Source organism: Lipotes vexillifer, unplaced genomic scaffold (assembly GCF_000442215.2).
Source record: "Lipotes vexillifer unplaced genomic scaffold, Lipotes_vexillifer_v1.1 scaffold1201, whole genome shotgun sequence".
In the NCBI taxonomy this organism is placed as follows: Eukaryota; Metazoa; Chordata; class Mammalia; order Artiodactyla; family Lipotidae; genus Lipotes; species Lipotes vexillifer.
This window is the reverse complement of record NW_006783542.1, coordinates 1,815,342-1,831,240: the sequence shown is the minus strand read 5'-3', so window position 1 is coordinate 1,831,240 and position 15,899 is coordinate 1,815,342. Positions and strand designations below refer to the sequence as shown.

Sequence of the window (15,899 nt, the reverse complement as noted above, 5' to 3'; positions counted from 1 at the left end):
GGAATGCTACTGCCCACTATAAAGGCTCAGGGCATAAGGAGCTTTTTATAAAAGCTCCTCTCCTATAATGCCACCCACTACATCCCTAGGCATCCATCTGGATCCACCCATATAATCCTACCCTATAAGAAATGTTAGAGGACGCTCTTGAGACAGGACTATGATACCAGAGAGGAACTTGGGTCCACACAAAGAAAAGAAGGAGTGCTAGAAATGGAATCAGTTTAGATAAAATAAATCTTTTTATTTTTAATTGCTCTAAAACAGAGGTCAGCAATTTTTTTCCTCTAAAGGGCAAACATCTCAGCAGTTGTGTGCCCTGAGGTCTCTGACGCGGCCGCTTAACACTGCTGTGTCGTATGAGGGCAGTCGCTCATAAAACGTGAAGACCTGGTGTGGCTGTGCACCAACAGAACTGTATTTATGGACACCGGAATCTTCATTTCGTGTCATTTCCATGTGCCATGAAACATTTTTCTTTTGATTTTTTTTCAACCATTAGAAAAATTTTAAATCCATTTTTTACTCACAGGCCTTACAAAAAGAGGCAGCAGGGTAAATCTGGCCCTTGGGCCTCAGGTGGCTGACTTTTGCTCTAAAAGATAACGTACTGTACAAAGCAAAACCAGCAGCAAAAGTATTGTGTTCTAAAACTAATGCGCCACACGGTGGAGCTGTGACCACGCCATCACAATCTGCAGACATTTCATATAAGAAAACAGATGGGCTTTCAACAGACGCAGCTGTAACCCACGCGTTCCAACCCTGACTCAGAAATTCACTATTTCAGGCCAATTTCACACAAAGTGTCAGATACTAAGGAAAAAAGGGAGAAGCAGATGGGATCTTTCTGATGAGCATTTCAACCTTGAAACTGAGGAAACCACTCCATTATTCCAGAAAAAGACCTAGGGAAAAATTCCTTCCTGTCTGCTTGTTTCTGCATTTATCTTGGTAATTAAAACGATTTTCGTGATTTTACCTTTTATTCTGGGTTCTTGTACACCAAAATTAGTTTTAGAATATGTATTAAACATCTCAAAATAGGTATTATAAGATATTTATTAGAATCTAAACTACGTGGTTTCTATTATTTGCTAAACTTAAAAAAAAAAAAAACCAATGTATAACATCCATTTTACTGCACACCTGAAACGCAACATTGTAAATCAACTATACTCCAATAAAAAAATTTTTTAATCACATCTTATAAAGCTTATCAATGGATTTCATAAATTTCAATTTTATTAGGAAATGGGTGATAGGTGAACAGGTACACAACGGTAAAGGATTGTAAAGTTAATCATAGAATCTAGGTGATGGGTATACGTTTGTTCACTGTGAACCTCAACTTTACGGTTTTGATATCTTCATTGAAAAACTGTTGGGGGAAAAGGTGGCGGAGAGAAAACAAAACAAACCTCTCAGCACCTCCTCCTGCTGTGCAGTGACAACAGAACACGGAGAGGGGACGGGAGGCTGCAGGGGCGCTCGAGCTGGTCCCCAGACCACCAGGAACCAGCCCGCTGGACAAACGGGGGCAGGCAGAGGACACAGCACACGAGGACGTTCTTGGGCGGTTATGAAACACCTGTGACTGGAAACGCAGATGGCACGAGGCTTCCAGCAGAAAATCAGAGGCATGAAGTTTACTTTCCCCTTTCCCTCTCCTCACCGGCCCCCCATCTCCACACTAGACACATCACGGGGACGGAGCCACTCCGCTCAGGCCAAGCCCCAGCAGGTAGGTGGGCAGCCAGGCTTTCCCTGGGAGCAGCAGCTCTCCTAAGTGCGGGACGGAGGAAGGGGGCATCCACCAAGGAGAAGAGGGGCAAGAAGCAGGGAAACAACTGGAAAGGTTTACGGGGTTTCTACCTGCCGTCCCACATACTGTGGAATTAAATGTCAAGTTCTTCAAAAAGAACTGGCTTTCCATCTTTTTCAAGCTTCTCTCGCCCCCGACCCCCGACCCCTCGTTCCAGAAAATTCATCTGTAACCAAGGATTGCTTCAGATATGCTGTTAACCAATAAAATGGCAAAAACACGCCAGCATCACATACACACACCCGTCACAGACTCCGAATTCCCAAGAAAGGAACTTACTTTCCAAACCAATAAGCCATGTAAGAGAAGTTTAGGAGACCTTAAGAAATGTAAAGCCCTTCATCTGCGGTTCAACATGCCCTCAGCTTTGAACTGTTCTGATAACATCTCCTTACATTTACTCCTGGAAGTCAAAAGAGCTACAGACTCAAAGACAAATCCCAAATACTCACAAATGGCCAGTAGGTGCAGTACATCAGTCACCAGGAGAACGCAAATCAGAACCACAATAAGGTAGTCACACATACTAGACTGGCTATAATGTTTTTGTTTAAAGGAAAATAAAAGTGTTAGCAAGGCTGTGGAAAAACAGGACCCTTCGTGCACGGCTGGTGGAGATGCCGGACGGTGCAGCGCCGTGGAAAAGCTTCTTCCAAAAGGGAAACACAGACACAGAACTACCACAGGCCCAGCAACGCCACTCCTAGGCCTACACCCAAAGGGACGGAAAGCAGGGGCTCAAACAGGTATTTGTATGCCCATGTTATTCACAAGAGTCACACGGTGTAAACAGCCCAAGTGTCCATCAATGGATGAACGGAGAAATAAACTCTGATCTCTGCATACCATGCAATATTACTCAGCCATCGCACCAAGTGCTGGTTTATGCTACGCCACACACAGATGGACCTTAAAACGTGATGCTCCATGAAATAAGAGCGCCACAGAAGGACGAATACTGTACGGTTCCACTTATGCGAGGTACCCAAAATAGGCAAACTCAGAGACAGCAAGTAGACTTGTGGTTACCGGGAGCAGGGGGAGGTGGGAAGGGAGTTTCTGTTGGCGATGATGAGGAAGCTCTGGGATACACGATGGTGACCGTTACACTGTATGTAAATTCCACTGAACTGTACACTTACAGACGGTTAAAATGATAAATATGATTTCCTGTATACTTTACCACACAAAGAAAGATCAGACCAGCATTAGTAAATTAAATGCTGACTATGTATGTGGCACTGGGCCAAAACATGCATGTGCTCACCACACCCACACGGATTTGCTCTCCGTTTCACACAGAGGCAGGTAAATGGGGAGTAACAGCCTGCCTCCTGTAAGGCCGCATGGCATCTCCAGCACAGCCAGTAAAATGGCCTATTCTGAAATGCTAATCCATTTTCCAGGCCCTGCCAGACCCCAAAACACACCCTCGACGAAGATCAGCTTCAGGGGACTTGCAACACATGAAAAACAGCATGTATTGTACTTTCCAGCACACCATAAACGCCAAACTTTTCCAGGGCTATTATACCCTCCAGGAACCTTCTCATACAGAACTGGGTATACCGGAAGGCAGCTTTTCTGACGATTAAGAATCAAGACACAGTAGCCTCACAGGTGAAGAGAGTTTTGTATCTGACACCCTCAAAACCAAGACGTGGCATATTTTTTTTACTTGCAAGGAGGAGGCTAAGCACTTTCCCGCAGCCTTCCAGCCCGGAAGTGTTTGCTGTGGACCAATCCTTGGTGACCGTACCGCGTGCAACTTTCAATGGACTCTGCATTATCTGAATTCAAGGATGAAAAGTAGAACTCTGCAACTTATCTTAATAGAAAGAGCAATCTCCTGACGTTTTTTATTGTTTGACTAACAGAACAAAACCAGGCAGAGGTCCCCGAGGAAACGGTGGTCGTGCTTCACTGCTGTTTGCCACTGGTCCTTCATCTTCCAAGCACTTACTGTTTTTCCTTCTAAAGATTTCAGACATTTGTTTTGATCACAAACGCAATCCAAGTGTGAATAAATAAATGTATTATCTTTTAAGACCCTCCCCCACCCCCCCACGTTCCTTTAAATAGAAAAATGTGCTAAATGTCTCTTCACAGCCTATTTGGCCATAGTTGTCCCACCTACAGTTTTAAAAACAGCCTGGATTTGACCTTCTGAGATCCTTCCTGAACCGCAGCTCACTCTGGTAGGGAAGTCCTGGGAGAGGCCCTACTGGTACTGCTGGTAGTCCGCGAAAGGTGAGGATGGCAGCTGGGCTGGAGGCAACTGGGAGGGGTCTTCAGCAAGCAGAGGACCTGCAGGTAAGAGGGAATATAAACACCACCGGAATATTATGTCATTTAAAGGGACAAGTCTCTGTAAAGAGCAAATCAGTCAACTCAGAAAACAAAGTGCTACATCAGAGCTGTAACCTGAATTTCTTGATTCCCACGAGAGCGCGTGCTAACTTCCGGCGGCCTGGCGGCCCTCCTCCAGAACGAGCAGCTCTCAAATGCTCCGCCAGCGAAGTCACATGGCGTAGTTACAGCAAGAAACAACACGCCAGTTTTAACGCAACTGCTGAACAAGCTGCCATATCAGGACTGGACGAATCTCTCACACCTCCTGATGTATTTGTCAGTAGCTATTTAAAATTATTTTCACAAAGTTTAAGTACCTTAGTCACGTTTCAAGAGAACTCAGTAATACAATTTATACAACTAAGTAAGGAATGGGTCCTGAAATGGGAAGACACCGCCATCCCCTAGCTTGCGCAGAACTAAGTGTTGTAGTATTTGCTTTCAAAGGATGGGACGGCCTGTGACCTAAGAAAAAACCTGGCTCTTTTAAAAAAAAGACTTTAATGGGAATAATCACTCCTCTCTCTTTTCTTCAGGGAAACTGAGGCAGACTAAAAAATATCTGGAAGGAAGAGAGAAAGAGGACAGCGGTAAAGAGGGCTTTCTTTCCAATACTTTACCCCAGTGACTTTTTTTTTTATATTCTAAAAATATCTGTTCATTATAGAAAGCTGGAGAAGACACTGGGTGAAAAAGATAAACCAAAAATAACCATTGTTACCATTTCGATACAGTTTTATCTCATCTTTCTGTTTTAAGAACTCTTTCATGTAAGTTAACTGGAAAAATATGATTAACTTTTCAAAGATTTTTGCCCCCACACAGCCTTTCGGAAACACTCCTCCTGTCTAAAATAAAAAGCACTTCTTTTAGAGAACTCCTTCCGAGGAAAGAAGCCTAAACCCCAGCGAACAAGGCTAAATCCTACAAGTCAGTGTGACCGAGTTATTGTTCTATCAATTTCTGAATTTCTGCAAACATGGAACTTTTCTCACATCTTATGTGAAGTCTTTCACACTAAAGTGCTGAACTAAAAAGCAAAATAAGAAAGTGGCCATCACAACAGAGTTTTCAGTGAGAAATAATGACTGAAAGCAGAGGCGAGGACCGAAGGCCCAGGAGCCACCCGGGTCATCCACTGGCCATGGGGAGCAGGCCTCAGAACCGTGCCCAAAAGACGCCGAATCCCTCGCCTGGTGCCTCAGGGAAATCAAATCGAATCGGGAGCTGTCACCTGTCCCTGACTCTATGCCGAATCCTTTCCAAGCTCCAAAACTAACTTCCAACCAATCTCACCGTTCTGCGTATCTCCGTCCCCAAACGCCAGGTCAGCTCTTCCCCACGATGACCCTCGGTGTCTTTCTGCTCCCTTCCGATGCCAAGGAACAATCCCATTTAGACAGCTCAAGTTTTCTAAGTCACAAGCATCTGCACAAGCTAGCCACGGAGCAGACATTCCCTGGCCACGCCGTGACCACCTGTGGACCGCTAACCGCCCACCACCTCACCTTCCCTGCGCCAGGCAGGAGCAACGGGAGCAACGCATTACATCACCAGCGTCTCAGAAGAGCCCTCCTTCCGGCCCTAGGTGAGCCCCACCGCAGGTCACCTTCCCCTGCTACTGCACTTTCTTCAAGGAAGCAGCACAACCAGACGACCTCATGGATCTGTGAGCATGTTCAGCCTGACGCTCCCACTGCCCCCGGCAGCTAGAGCGGTGCCCCACACACAGGCAGTAATAAGCTGGCGACTGACGGCCATCACTGTTCCACGTCTGCAGGGGCCTTTCTTCCCACACCGCTGAAACCATCGGCAATTTCTTAGAATGAGCAAGTGAGCACTGATAAAACCTAAGAACTCTATAAGGAAAGATCGACAGCAAGTCATCTAGCCAAAGCATTCTGTTACTGAGATTAAACACAACTAACTGCACCCACACCCGTGCAGAGCCAGAATCCTCACGAAGCATGGCGTATTCATGTGTGATGCAGAGATGTCAAACTACCATATTTTACAGACGTCGGGAAGCCATTTCAAACGTCTGAGCTGTGCTGTTAGGCAGAAAGACGACTCACCGTTGGGAAACTGGGCAGAGGCAAATCTTGTCAACAAGATACCAGCTCCTTCGATGAGAGCTAGCAGAATGCCACCCATCGCGGCTGACCCAACCATGGCCACTGGTCCGTCTGAGTACATTGAGAACGGAGAGATTACTTTAACAGAAATCCAGGTTAATGTAAGATACCATAAAGCAAAGACCTGTCCATAGGGCTCCATGCTACTCCCCGTTCCCAAACCCCCTTTCTCGCTGACCAAGACCGGGGTCAGCAAACTATGGCCCGCAAGTCAAATCCAGCCCACGGCCTGCTTGTGTAAATACAGTTGTATTGGGACAGCATGCACGTTCATTCACGTATTGTCTAGGCTGCGCTCATGACAGCAGAGCTGAGTACATGTGACGGAAGCCCTCACAAACCACGAAGCCCACACATTTACTACCTGGCCCTTCACAGAAGAGGGTGCTGACTCCTGGGCTCACCCACTACGCCCAAAGGAGTCCTAGGTTGCTCTCTGTCCCAAAGACCCAGAAGATGGATCTAAGCTCTTCACTCATAACAATGCTGTGTGACAGGTACAATGATTAATTCCAGAGGCTGAGGAGAGAAACTGGCCAGTCACACAGCTAGTAAGTGGCAGAAGCAGAACCTGAACTGCTCTTAACCACGGTGCTCTTAACCAGGCTCTCTCGTTCTCAACATTCCAAGTTAAGAGATTCTTTTACTCTTCCCCCCAAATCACCATATACACTCACACTATACCAAGTTACACAATGCTCAGTTTATCTATTACAGATGTCCCCAAATGCAGGCAGAGGTTGGCTTCAATGTGTGTGTCTACGACTGCTTACTTCTTGCTGCCAGGATGGCTCCTGTTAAGGCACCACTCGTGATGGAGTTCCAGGGATCTTCTTTCCCTCTGACTTGAACCATACTGCAGTCAATCATGGAAAACAGACCTCCCCAAACGGCAAAGCTACCTATTTTATTTAAAAACAAAACAAATAATTTTCATTTTTTATATTTTAGACTTTAAATGTAATAGTCAGAAACAAACTTAAATAACAACACTCACTATATGCTTAAAACTCTCACAAACACATGCAAACAAGTTTGAATAAGCACCGGACAGGAGTCAGAATACTTATCTTTTTAATAAAGCTTGGTTTGTATTACATCAGCAGGGAAATCAGCAATGGCCCAAAGCCTAAAAGAAATAAGCCAGGCCTAAAAGACTTGGGCTAAACCCATTCAAACCCCCTTTCAGAAGAGTGTGTATCTGTTTAAAAAGTGTCCTCCTTCCTTCTTTTCATCACCTTACCTCTATTTTTCTTTTCTTCAGTCAGTGCCACCGAGCACCTGCTCTACGAAAATCACCGATGCGAACACAAAAGAAACCGGGCTATTTTCGGATGTACTACAGGCGTAAGCCAATACACATAAAAGGCAAAAGGGTGATACAAACAGTTTGAATTATGGAACCTCGAGGGAATGGGAATTACCTTTCCTCTCTCATTTCTATCCTTTATTTCTCAAGCATGAAACTAAAAGCAACCCCAAATCAGATTACTTTGCACTTTACACTCTTCCTAAACACACTGACGATTCTGTAAAATAAAAAACAAACACCCACACATACACATGTATAAGTACACACAAAACATAGAAAGGCAACACCAAGATTTTAATTGTCAGCATCTCTGGGTGACAGATGATAACAAGACGATTTCACTGCTTTGTGCTTTTATTTTCCAAATCTTCTAAAATGAATACACATGACTTACACTCTATGAAGAGTTCTTATATTAAGATTAAAGAAAGAAAAACTGCACTGAGGAGCCCTTGTCAGGTTATCCTTCACCCTCTGAAATCTCACAGAAGCAGGGGTGTGTCAATAAGGACAATAAACTGGGTTCCTCCAACTGTCTGAACCAGACCATCACCAGCACCCTTCTCCAGAGCTCACCCTGTGAGTTAAATCCAGCAGATACAACCAGTTAAAGTATGCACGAGGGACTTCCCTGGTGGTCCAGTGGTCAAGACTCCATGTTCCCAATGCAGGGGGCCGAGGTTCGATCCCTGGTCAGGGAACTAGATCCCGCACACATGCCGCAACTAAAGATCGCACATAATAGCAACCAAGATCCCGCATGCCACAACTAAAGATCCCGCATGCCGCAACTAAAGACCTCATGTAACAACTAAAAGAGCCCACATGCCACAACTAAAGATCCAGCATGTGGCAACAAAGATCCCACGTGCCGCAACTAAAAAAAAGATCCCACATGCCACAGCTAAGAAAAAGATCCCGCATGCCGCAACTAAAAAGATGCTGTGTGCCATAACGAAGATCCCACGTGCCGCAACTAAAAAAAAGATCCCACATGCCGCAGCTAAGAAAAAGATCCCGCATGCCGCAACTAAAATGATCCTGCGTGCCATAACGAAGATCCCACGTGCCGCAACTGAGACCCGGAGGAGGCAAATAAATATGTTTTAAAAATAATAATAAACTATGCATGAGCCTCCTCGTTTTCGGTCCAACACTAAATACCACATGCTACATACAGATGAAATAGTCCGTCCTAACTCAGTGGCTCTGTGCCCTGGGAGAGAGATATGTCCAGGTATATTAAAATTATCTCACCAAATTCCTCAAACAAGGCTCTCTCACTCCCTCACAAGGGTCTGATATCTCCCCATCCCAAGAATGACTGCCAGAGTAAGCTATGGTGGCTGATGAGAGTGAAGACTGAGTCCACACAAAAGGCTGGCCCCATGTGGGCAGCCACAGCCATAGCAGGGTGAGGAGGTGTCTGCAGGAAGGACAGTCCCAAGCATGGAGATCAGTGTGCCCATGTGGAAGGGTGGCCTGTTACAGGGTGCCCTAGCCCAAGTCAGGCAAGGAGGAAAGTATTCATATGAAAAGAGAAAGAAGAATGAACCTGTGGGGCTGGATTGGACTTAGAGGTATCAGTGTGAACCCATGATTCCTAATACGTATAGATATATAGAAACATAGGTATAAACTTGTGTATGTATGTGTACGCGGTTAGTGTGTGTTCATATATATACAGTACATTCCTAAGAAGGCCTGGGAACAGCAATGCCCCACAGCAATGATACACTTGGTGCCCAGATTTTGGCTTCTAAGTACCATTCTCAACTAGAAGGAAGCAGGGCTCCTTGGGGACGGATGACTCTACACTCAGGGAAAGTACAAGATGAGCCTGGAACATCTTGTTCCAAAATGCAAGGAAGGGCTGGAAGCATAACGGGGACACATCAAAAGCATGTCTTATTTCCGCTATGAAAATACAAGACCTTTCAGGATACAACTATGACTTTCCCACACTGCCTTTTTCCCAGGAGCTTAACTGTAAGAGCTCAGTAAACGCTCACTGAATTAAACTGGAAGTGCCATCCCAGTACTTTTTTTGATTTTTGCGGTACGCGGGCCTCTCACTGCCGTGGCCTCTCCCGCTGCGGAGCACAGGCTCTGGACACGCAGGCTCAGCGGCCGTGGCTCACGGGCCCAGACACTCCACGGCATGTGGGATCCTCCCGGACCGGGGCACGAACCCGTGTCCCCTGCATCATCGGCAGGTGGACTCTCAACCACTGCGCCACCAGGGAAGCCCATCCCAGTACTTTCACAATTCAAGACTCCATGAAGATGCCTCAGTAGTTTCCTTAAAAAGGCTGATCCCAATTCACTCACACCACAACATACTCTTCCTCTATTTCACCCTGATTGTTTTTTAACCAAACCTTTATTCTTAGACTAGTTTCAGAGTCACAGCAAAGCTGTGAAGATGATACAGCTCCCACATACCCCACACCCAGTCTCCCCAGCACCTAACATCAGCACCGTGCATTTGTCACAGCAAGCCAGTATTGACACATTATTAACTGACGTCCGTACTTAATTCAGATTCCCTTAGTTATGTCCTTGTTCTGTTCCAGGACACCTCATAACACTCAGCAGCCTTATCTCCTTAGGCTCTTCTTGACTGTGACAGCTACCTGATTGTTTTTTACTCACTGAAATCGCGTGTGATAGAAGCAGCCTCTCAAGAAACCTGTTAAAACCTGCACGACTTCTGCATTTATCGAAGGCTCAGCGTTTGGTGTGCATTTTTTTTTTTTTTTTTTTTACAGCCTCAGGAGCAGCAGACTAAATTCCCACAATCAACTTGTTTCCCGCAACTGTGGAAATACCTGAATAGACAACGAAGCATCCCAAAATTGAGGCGGTAGACTTTAGGAGCAACAGTAGACTTGGGGTTTGCTGTGTGCAACTGATTTGTTTCTGATATTTATGTTTACCTTGTTTTAGTTTTTAGCACTTGTTATCATTGGTGGGTTTGTTTATTGGTTTGGTTGCTGTCTTTTTTTTTTTTTTTTTTTACTACTTATCACTCTTAACACGGTAACCATTAAAACAAAGGAAAATTAGTCTCTGTTTACTTTCCAGGGTGTACAATTATTACAGGGAGAAAAACAGGAAACAGATACACCATCACTTCAACCCTCGGAGCCTCAATTTCCTCATCTGGAAAATGGAGATAACAGTACTCACCTATGTTGCTATGAGGACTAAATAAAATAATCCTGTAAAACACCTGGAGTGCCTGGCACATGGCAGGCACTGAATGAACAACAGACATTGGCTACTATCTTCTAAAGAAAACAAATGCTATAAAAACAAAGAGAAGATTATTTCTTCTGATGCACAAAATCACTAAGGAACAACTGAAAGTGCTAAGTCCATTTCCCGTGTTATACGTGGTCTCTTCAGCCTGACTGTATCTTTGCAAGCAAATATAAGCTCCCAGATTTCTTATTCTTTCTCCCAGCTTCTGAATTACCGAGCTTAAAGAGTGTGATGGACACAATCGTTCTCCACCTTTGCACTGACCTCGGCACAATGTCCAGAGCTCACCTTTGCACTGACCTCGGCACAATGTCCAGAGCTAAGCCTGGAGGGAGCCCCATCAGTTCCATCAATCCCTCTCACACACCCTAACCCTTCTGTTCACATCCTCTTCAGTCTCATGCTAACCCAGAAGCTATCACTCCTGACCCTCACAAACCTAAGCTGTAGACACACTGTCTGGATGACAGGAGAAAATCAAATGAAACCAAACAAAAACAAAACCACACTGAGCTTTTGAAGGACAGCTTTTCAAATGGATGCAACAATTCAAGTTAACTTTCCAAATAAACCATAAATCAAGAATTTGTATAGATACTAACTTGTGACAAGCTGTCATTTAGACCAAACTAAAATCACTAACTGGTATAATCTAAAAAAGAAGAAAAAAACACAGAATTTTATCTTCAAAAAAACAGGAAAAAAATCATCTGAAGTACAAATGGCAACATTCTGCTTACCTCCCAACTGTGGAGCCCTGGTTCTAACAGCTGTCAGACTCCCTCGTAGTCTGTGGTTTACTCCCTATAAGGAAACAAAAGGAAGCAACCAAAAATACATTAGGAGTATAACACATTTCCAACCCACTGATGGGGCCCAAGTGACATTAGCAAACAGGTCTCAAGTAATGATGACACGAGACCATTCACCCACTTACCACCGGAGAATTGCGAAAACCTTTGATTGCTTGAAAGATCCCACCACCTATGGTTCCCATCGTAAAGGCCCCACCACAGTCGTCCACAATGCGCCAGGGGCTAAGAACAGGAAAGAGAGAGAGAGAAAAAAACAGATGAACGTATTTCTCATTTATAAACCATACAACCCTCTTTGTTAATAAGGGATATACAACAGATTCCAGGGCAGGGCTCACTGCAACCAGTAACATGTGGCCCATAAAATACAGAAAAAGATTAAGGATTCTAAACAGATCCACATCTATTCAGCCCAAGTCTTCTAAGCTACAGGGAATGAACTGGCTTCAACTCCCTACTGTTCACAGCACTTTATTCATTTGCTCAACTACTAGTGCATCTGTTCTAAGGCACCGTGAAAAGCAAATAAACAAGCATTAGGAAATTACACTATAGTCAACGGTGACCCAGTCGCCTGGGGATCAAGGAAAGCTCTCCAGCTGCAGCAAAATTTAAAGCTGAGACCCAAAGAATAAAATTTCAACAGGCGCAGAAGAAGACACATTATTTAACTTTTACAACTTCTTTTTGGGTTTACTGAGTCCAAGTTGGCATTTGGAGCTTAAGTTTGTATCAGATCCACTTAACACATTAGTAACCTCTAACATCTGATAATTAGAGGTTAAATGTGTAAACCCGGCTTCCAAATGCAGCACCCTAACTCATGCAGCACAATGACATGAGTAATCTGATCAGTAGAACAGAACCACTATTCTAAGAATCTGGCTTCTTAAAAAGTCTGTGAATGGGAATCCCCTGGCAGTCCAGCGGTTAGGACTCAGCACTTTCACTTGTGGTGGCCCGGGTTCGATCCTTGGTTGGGGAACTAAGATCCCACAAGCTGCGTGCTGCGACCAAAAAAAAAAAAAAAGGAAAAAGGAAAGACAAAGGAGAGTCACTAGCTCTAAACGATCAAACCTAAATGATCCTATAATCAGAATGAAAATGAGTATTTAAAAAATCAGTAAAGAACAAGAGGATTCAAATCAGAGAGCAGCCGCAGGATTGCAAGAGAGGACGTCCAAAACAACGGCAAGATGCAAACAGTCTCTGAACTAAGTCTGGATAAATCAAGGTTCCTGCAGGGAAGTGACGGCTACACAAAAGGAAGGCTGAAGCCAGACTCTAATGTAAATGCCAGACAAATACAGGGCAACAGGGAACCAATAACTAACCACAAGATTAAAGTTATCATTTACTAAGTATCAACTATGCTTTAGGTGCCTTATAGTGCAAATTATCTGATTTTCAAGAAGGCTAGCTTATTTTCTTGTAGACTCCCTAATCTTTTAACTTTGCAGAAGCATATCCCTGTCTCCTCTCCATTTTACACATGAACAGCTCAGATTAAGTACCTTGCCCAAGGTCATATAGGTAATAACTGGTAGAACCAATTTAAATACAAAATCTAGTATGCCAAAGGCCCCAAATTCTTTCCACTATATCCTACAGACGAGGGCTTCTGCAAACAAAACACGTGATTAAAAAGTATTTAGGACGATTAAGTACCTATGATGTATTAAAAAGGACTGAAGAGAAGGAAAGCAATTAGGAAACTGCTGTAAAAGGCATTAAGGATGCCAGGTAAGATCCTGACAACAGGAAATGAAAGGTGGAAGGTTTGGAAGAATTCAGGCTGCCTATGGTGTTGGGGCAGGTGCAGAGGGAGGAGAAAGACGCTTACAGTTGGAGCTCGGATGACTTCATGAAACAGGGTAGTCCAGAAGATCAAAGCAGTTTTGAGTATAAAACCAACCAGACAACTGACTGTACTGCTTCAGGACATATGTACTGAGAAAGCAAAGGGGACACCTAATTTAGTAGTAGATGAAAATTTATGATTCCCATAACATCTTTAACCCAAGAAAGTCAAGTATTTTCCCCTCATGCCAACCTGTTTCACGGTATCATACCCAAGAGCAGGTGACAACAGCAGTGTACAGCTTGCTGAGTCCTGCACACCTGAGCACAACCCAGGAAGGGGGACCACTACCTTTGGAGAAGATAAATTTAAAGAGCTGGGAGGCGCTGAAACATACTCTGTATCTTATTTCAGGGAGGAAAAAAAGCACAAAGCAGGCAACATGGCTAAGGGTGGCAAGGTCAGAATATAAAGCCCTGGGCCCTTTCACACAGCTGGAGAACACCTTGGTTCTTGCTCTTACAAAAAACACAGGTGATTAAAAAACAAGGTATGATTTTTCACTCATGACCTCCGAAGCCTTAAACTGTGTGCGTGCCTGACTCCTCTATGCTTTCATTCCTGAGACCGACCGAGCGCGGGGCACAGACCACCCGCCGCTCGCTAAATGCCGAATGAACGGACCCCCATCGCCGGCTTTTCACACACGCTACTCGCCCCGTTTTCCCGACCGCGCCGCCCCTCCCCCGCGGGGAAACCCCAGCCTGGACCGCAGCCGCCGCGCCCACGCGGACCCTCCCCGGGCACCGCCCCCTCCCCACGCAGGCCGAGCCGCCCGAGCGCAAGGACGAGCCCAAGGTCGCCGGCGGGCAGAGGGGCTGCTCCCGACCCGCGGGCCGGGCAGGGGCCGGGGCCACACAGCCGAGCCGGGGCGCCCTCGAATTGCCGCAAGGTCACCCGGCGCGGCCCCGCGGCCCCCGCTGACTAGCCGGCTGCTCACGCCCGGGTGCCCACGGCCCCCGGCGCCGCCGAGCCCGCGGCTGAGAGCGGCCTCGCTCCGGGGGCCGGGCAGTGGCAGAGGGGCAGGCGGCGGGCAGCGGGCTGGCTCACCAAGGCTCGCGCGCATACTCCTCCATCTTGACTCCGCCGCTCCGCGATGCCGGGCGAGCGGGACGGGGCCTGGCCCGGCGGCGGAAGTGATCCCAGGCGGAGGGCGTTAAAGTGTGCGGGGATTGGCTTGCCGACTCCTTCCGCAGCCAATGGGAGCCTGGAATAGGGCTGCGGGGCGGAAGGCGGGGCTCCGGGCGGAAGGCAAGGCCCCGGGCGGGGGCGGGGCGCCCGGGGCGCCCAGGTGCGGAGAGGTACCCGTCACTGAAGCCGCGGGGCGTGGCCGAAGACAAACCTGGTGTTGCTCCGCTAGGGTTCCCAGAACTCCCGAACACGTTTCTTTGTTCTAGTACCTGGCTGTCAAGTGTGGATTAAATGCTGCCTACTTCGTCAGAGTTGGTGAAGCCCCACCGACTACCCGGAGCTCCTTTAGGGCGGGCAGTGCCCGAGTCCTTTAGAGTCTCGGGGCCAGACTCTAGTGGATGTTCCATAAGTGTTTGTGAACATCTGGAGCGCCGTGTCCCGTGGGGGCCCTCGACGTGAGGGACAGCGACAAAGAAGCCTCTTTCAGACCGCACTCCAAATGATCACCGGGAGACGTGAGAGGTGTTTAGCTCAGAGAAGCGGTAGCAAAAGCCTGGGGACCCCGGGCCCTTTGAGCTTGCAGCTAGCAAAACCTGTCATGTGACAGCTGCTACGGGACCTCTTCCCCACCCTGCACTTTTGAGGTTGACTTTAAAACTTGTATATATTTTTTTCCTGGGAAAGTGAGTGTAATAAATAATAGGAAACTGCAAGGAAGAGTGACGTTCCCTCCAAAATCTTGGAAATAAGGTGAGCAAATAAACTGAACCCTCCGTAGAACCAAATGAAGACTGTTAGTAAAATGTGTCTCATACTGAAAAGAACAGTTCAAACCAGTCCTGTGATTTGGATGCCTAAGTCCAAGAGGGGCTTATTTGGGGCTTCCCTGGTGGCGCAGTGGTTGAGAATTTGCCTGCCAATGCAGACGACACAGGTTCGAGCCCTGGTCTGGGAAGATCCCACATGCCATGGAGCAACTGGGCCCGTGAGCCACAATTACTGAGCCTGCGCGTCTGGAGCCTGTGCTCCGCAACAACAGAGGCCGCGATAGTGAGAGGCCTGCGCACCGCAATGAAGAGTGACCCCCACTTGCCACAACTAGAGAAAGCCCATGCACAGAAATGAAGACCCAGCACAGCCATAAATAAATAAATAAATAAATACATTGTGTATAAAAAAAAAAAAAAAAAAAAAAAAGGGG

The 15,899-nt window shown here is 46.3% G+C and overlaps 1 protein-coding gene across 1 annotated transcript; it reads right to left on the bottom strand.

The window, feature by feature from the left end:
* Positions 1 to 3,654: 3,654 nt before the first annotated feature.
* Positions 3,655 to 14,648, bottom strand: TIMM17A (translocase of inner mitochondrial membrane 17A). Its single transcript, XM_007456149.1, has 6 exons — positions 14,618 to 14,648; positions 11,829 to 11,928; positions 11,632 to 11,695; positions 7,086 to 7,214; positions 6,253 to 6,363; positions 3,655 to 4,132 (listed from the first exon to the last, which is right to left on the bottom strand). Exons 1-6 carry the CDS (start codon positions 14,641 to 14,643, stop codon positions 4,047 to 4,049), a joined length of 516 nt encoding a protein of 171 aa, XP_007456211.1. The 5' UTR covers positions 14,644 to 14,648; the 3' UTR covers positions 3,655 to 4,046.
* Positions 14,649 to 15,899: the final 1,251 nt, after the last annotated feature.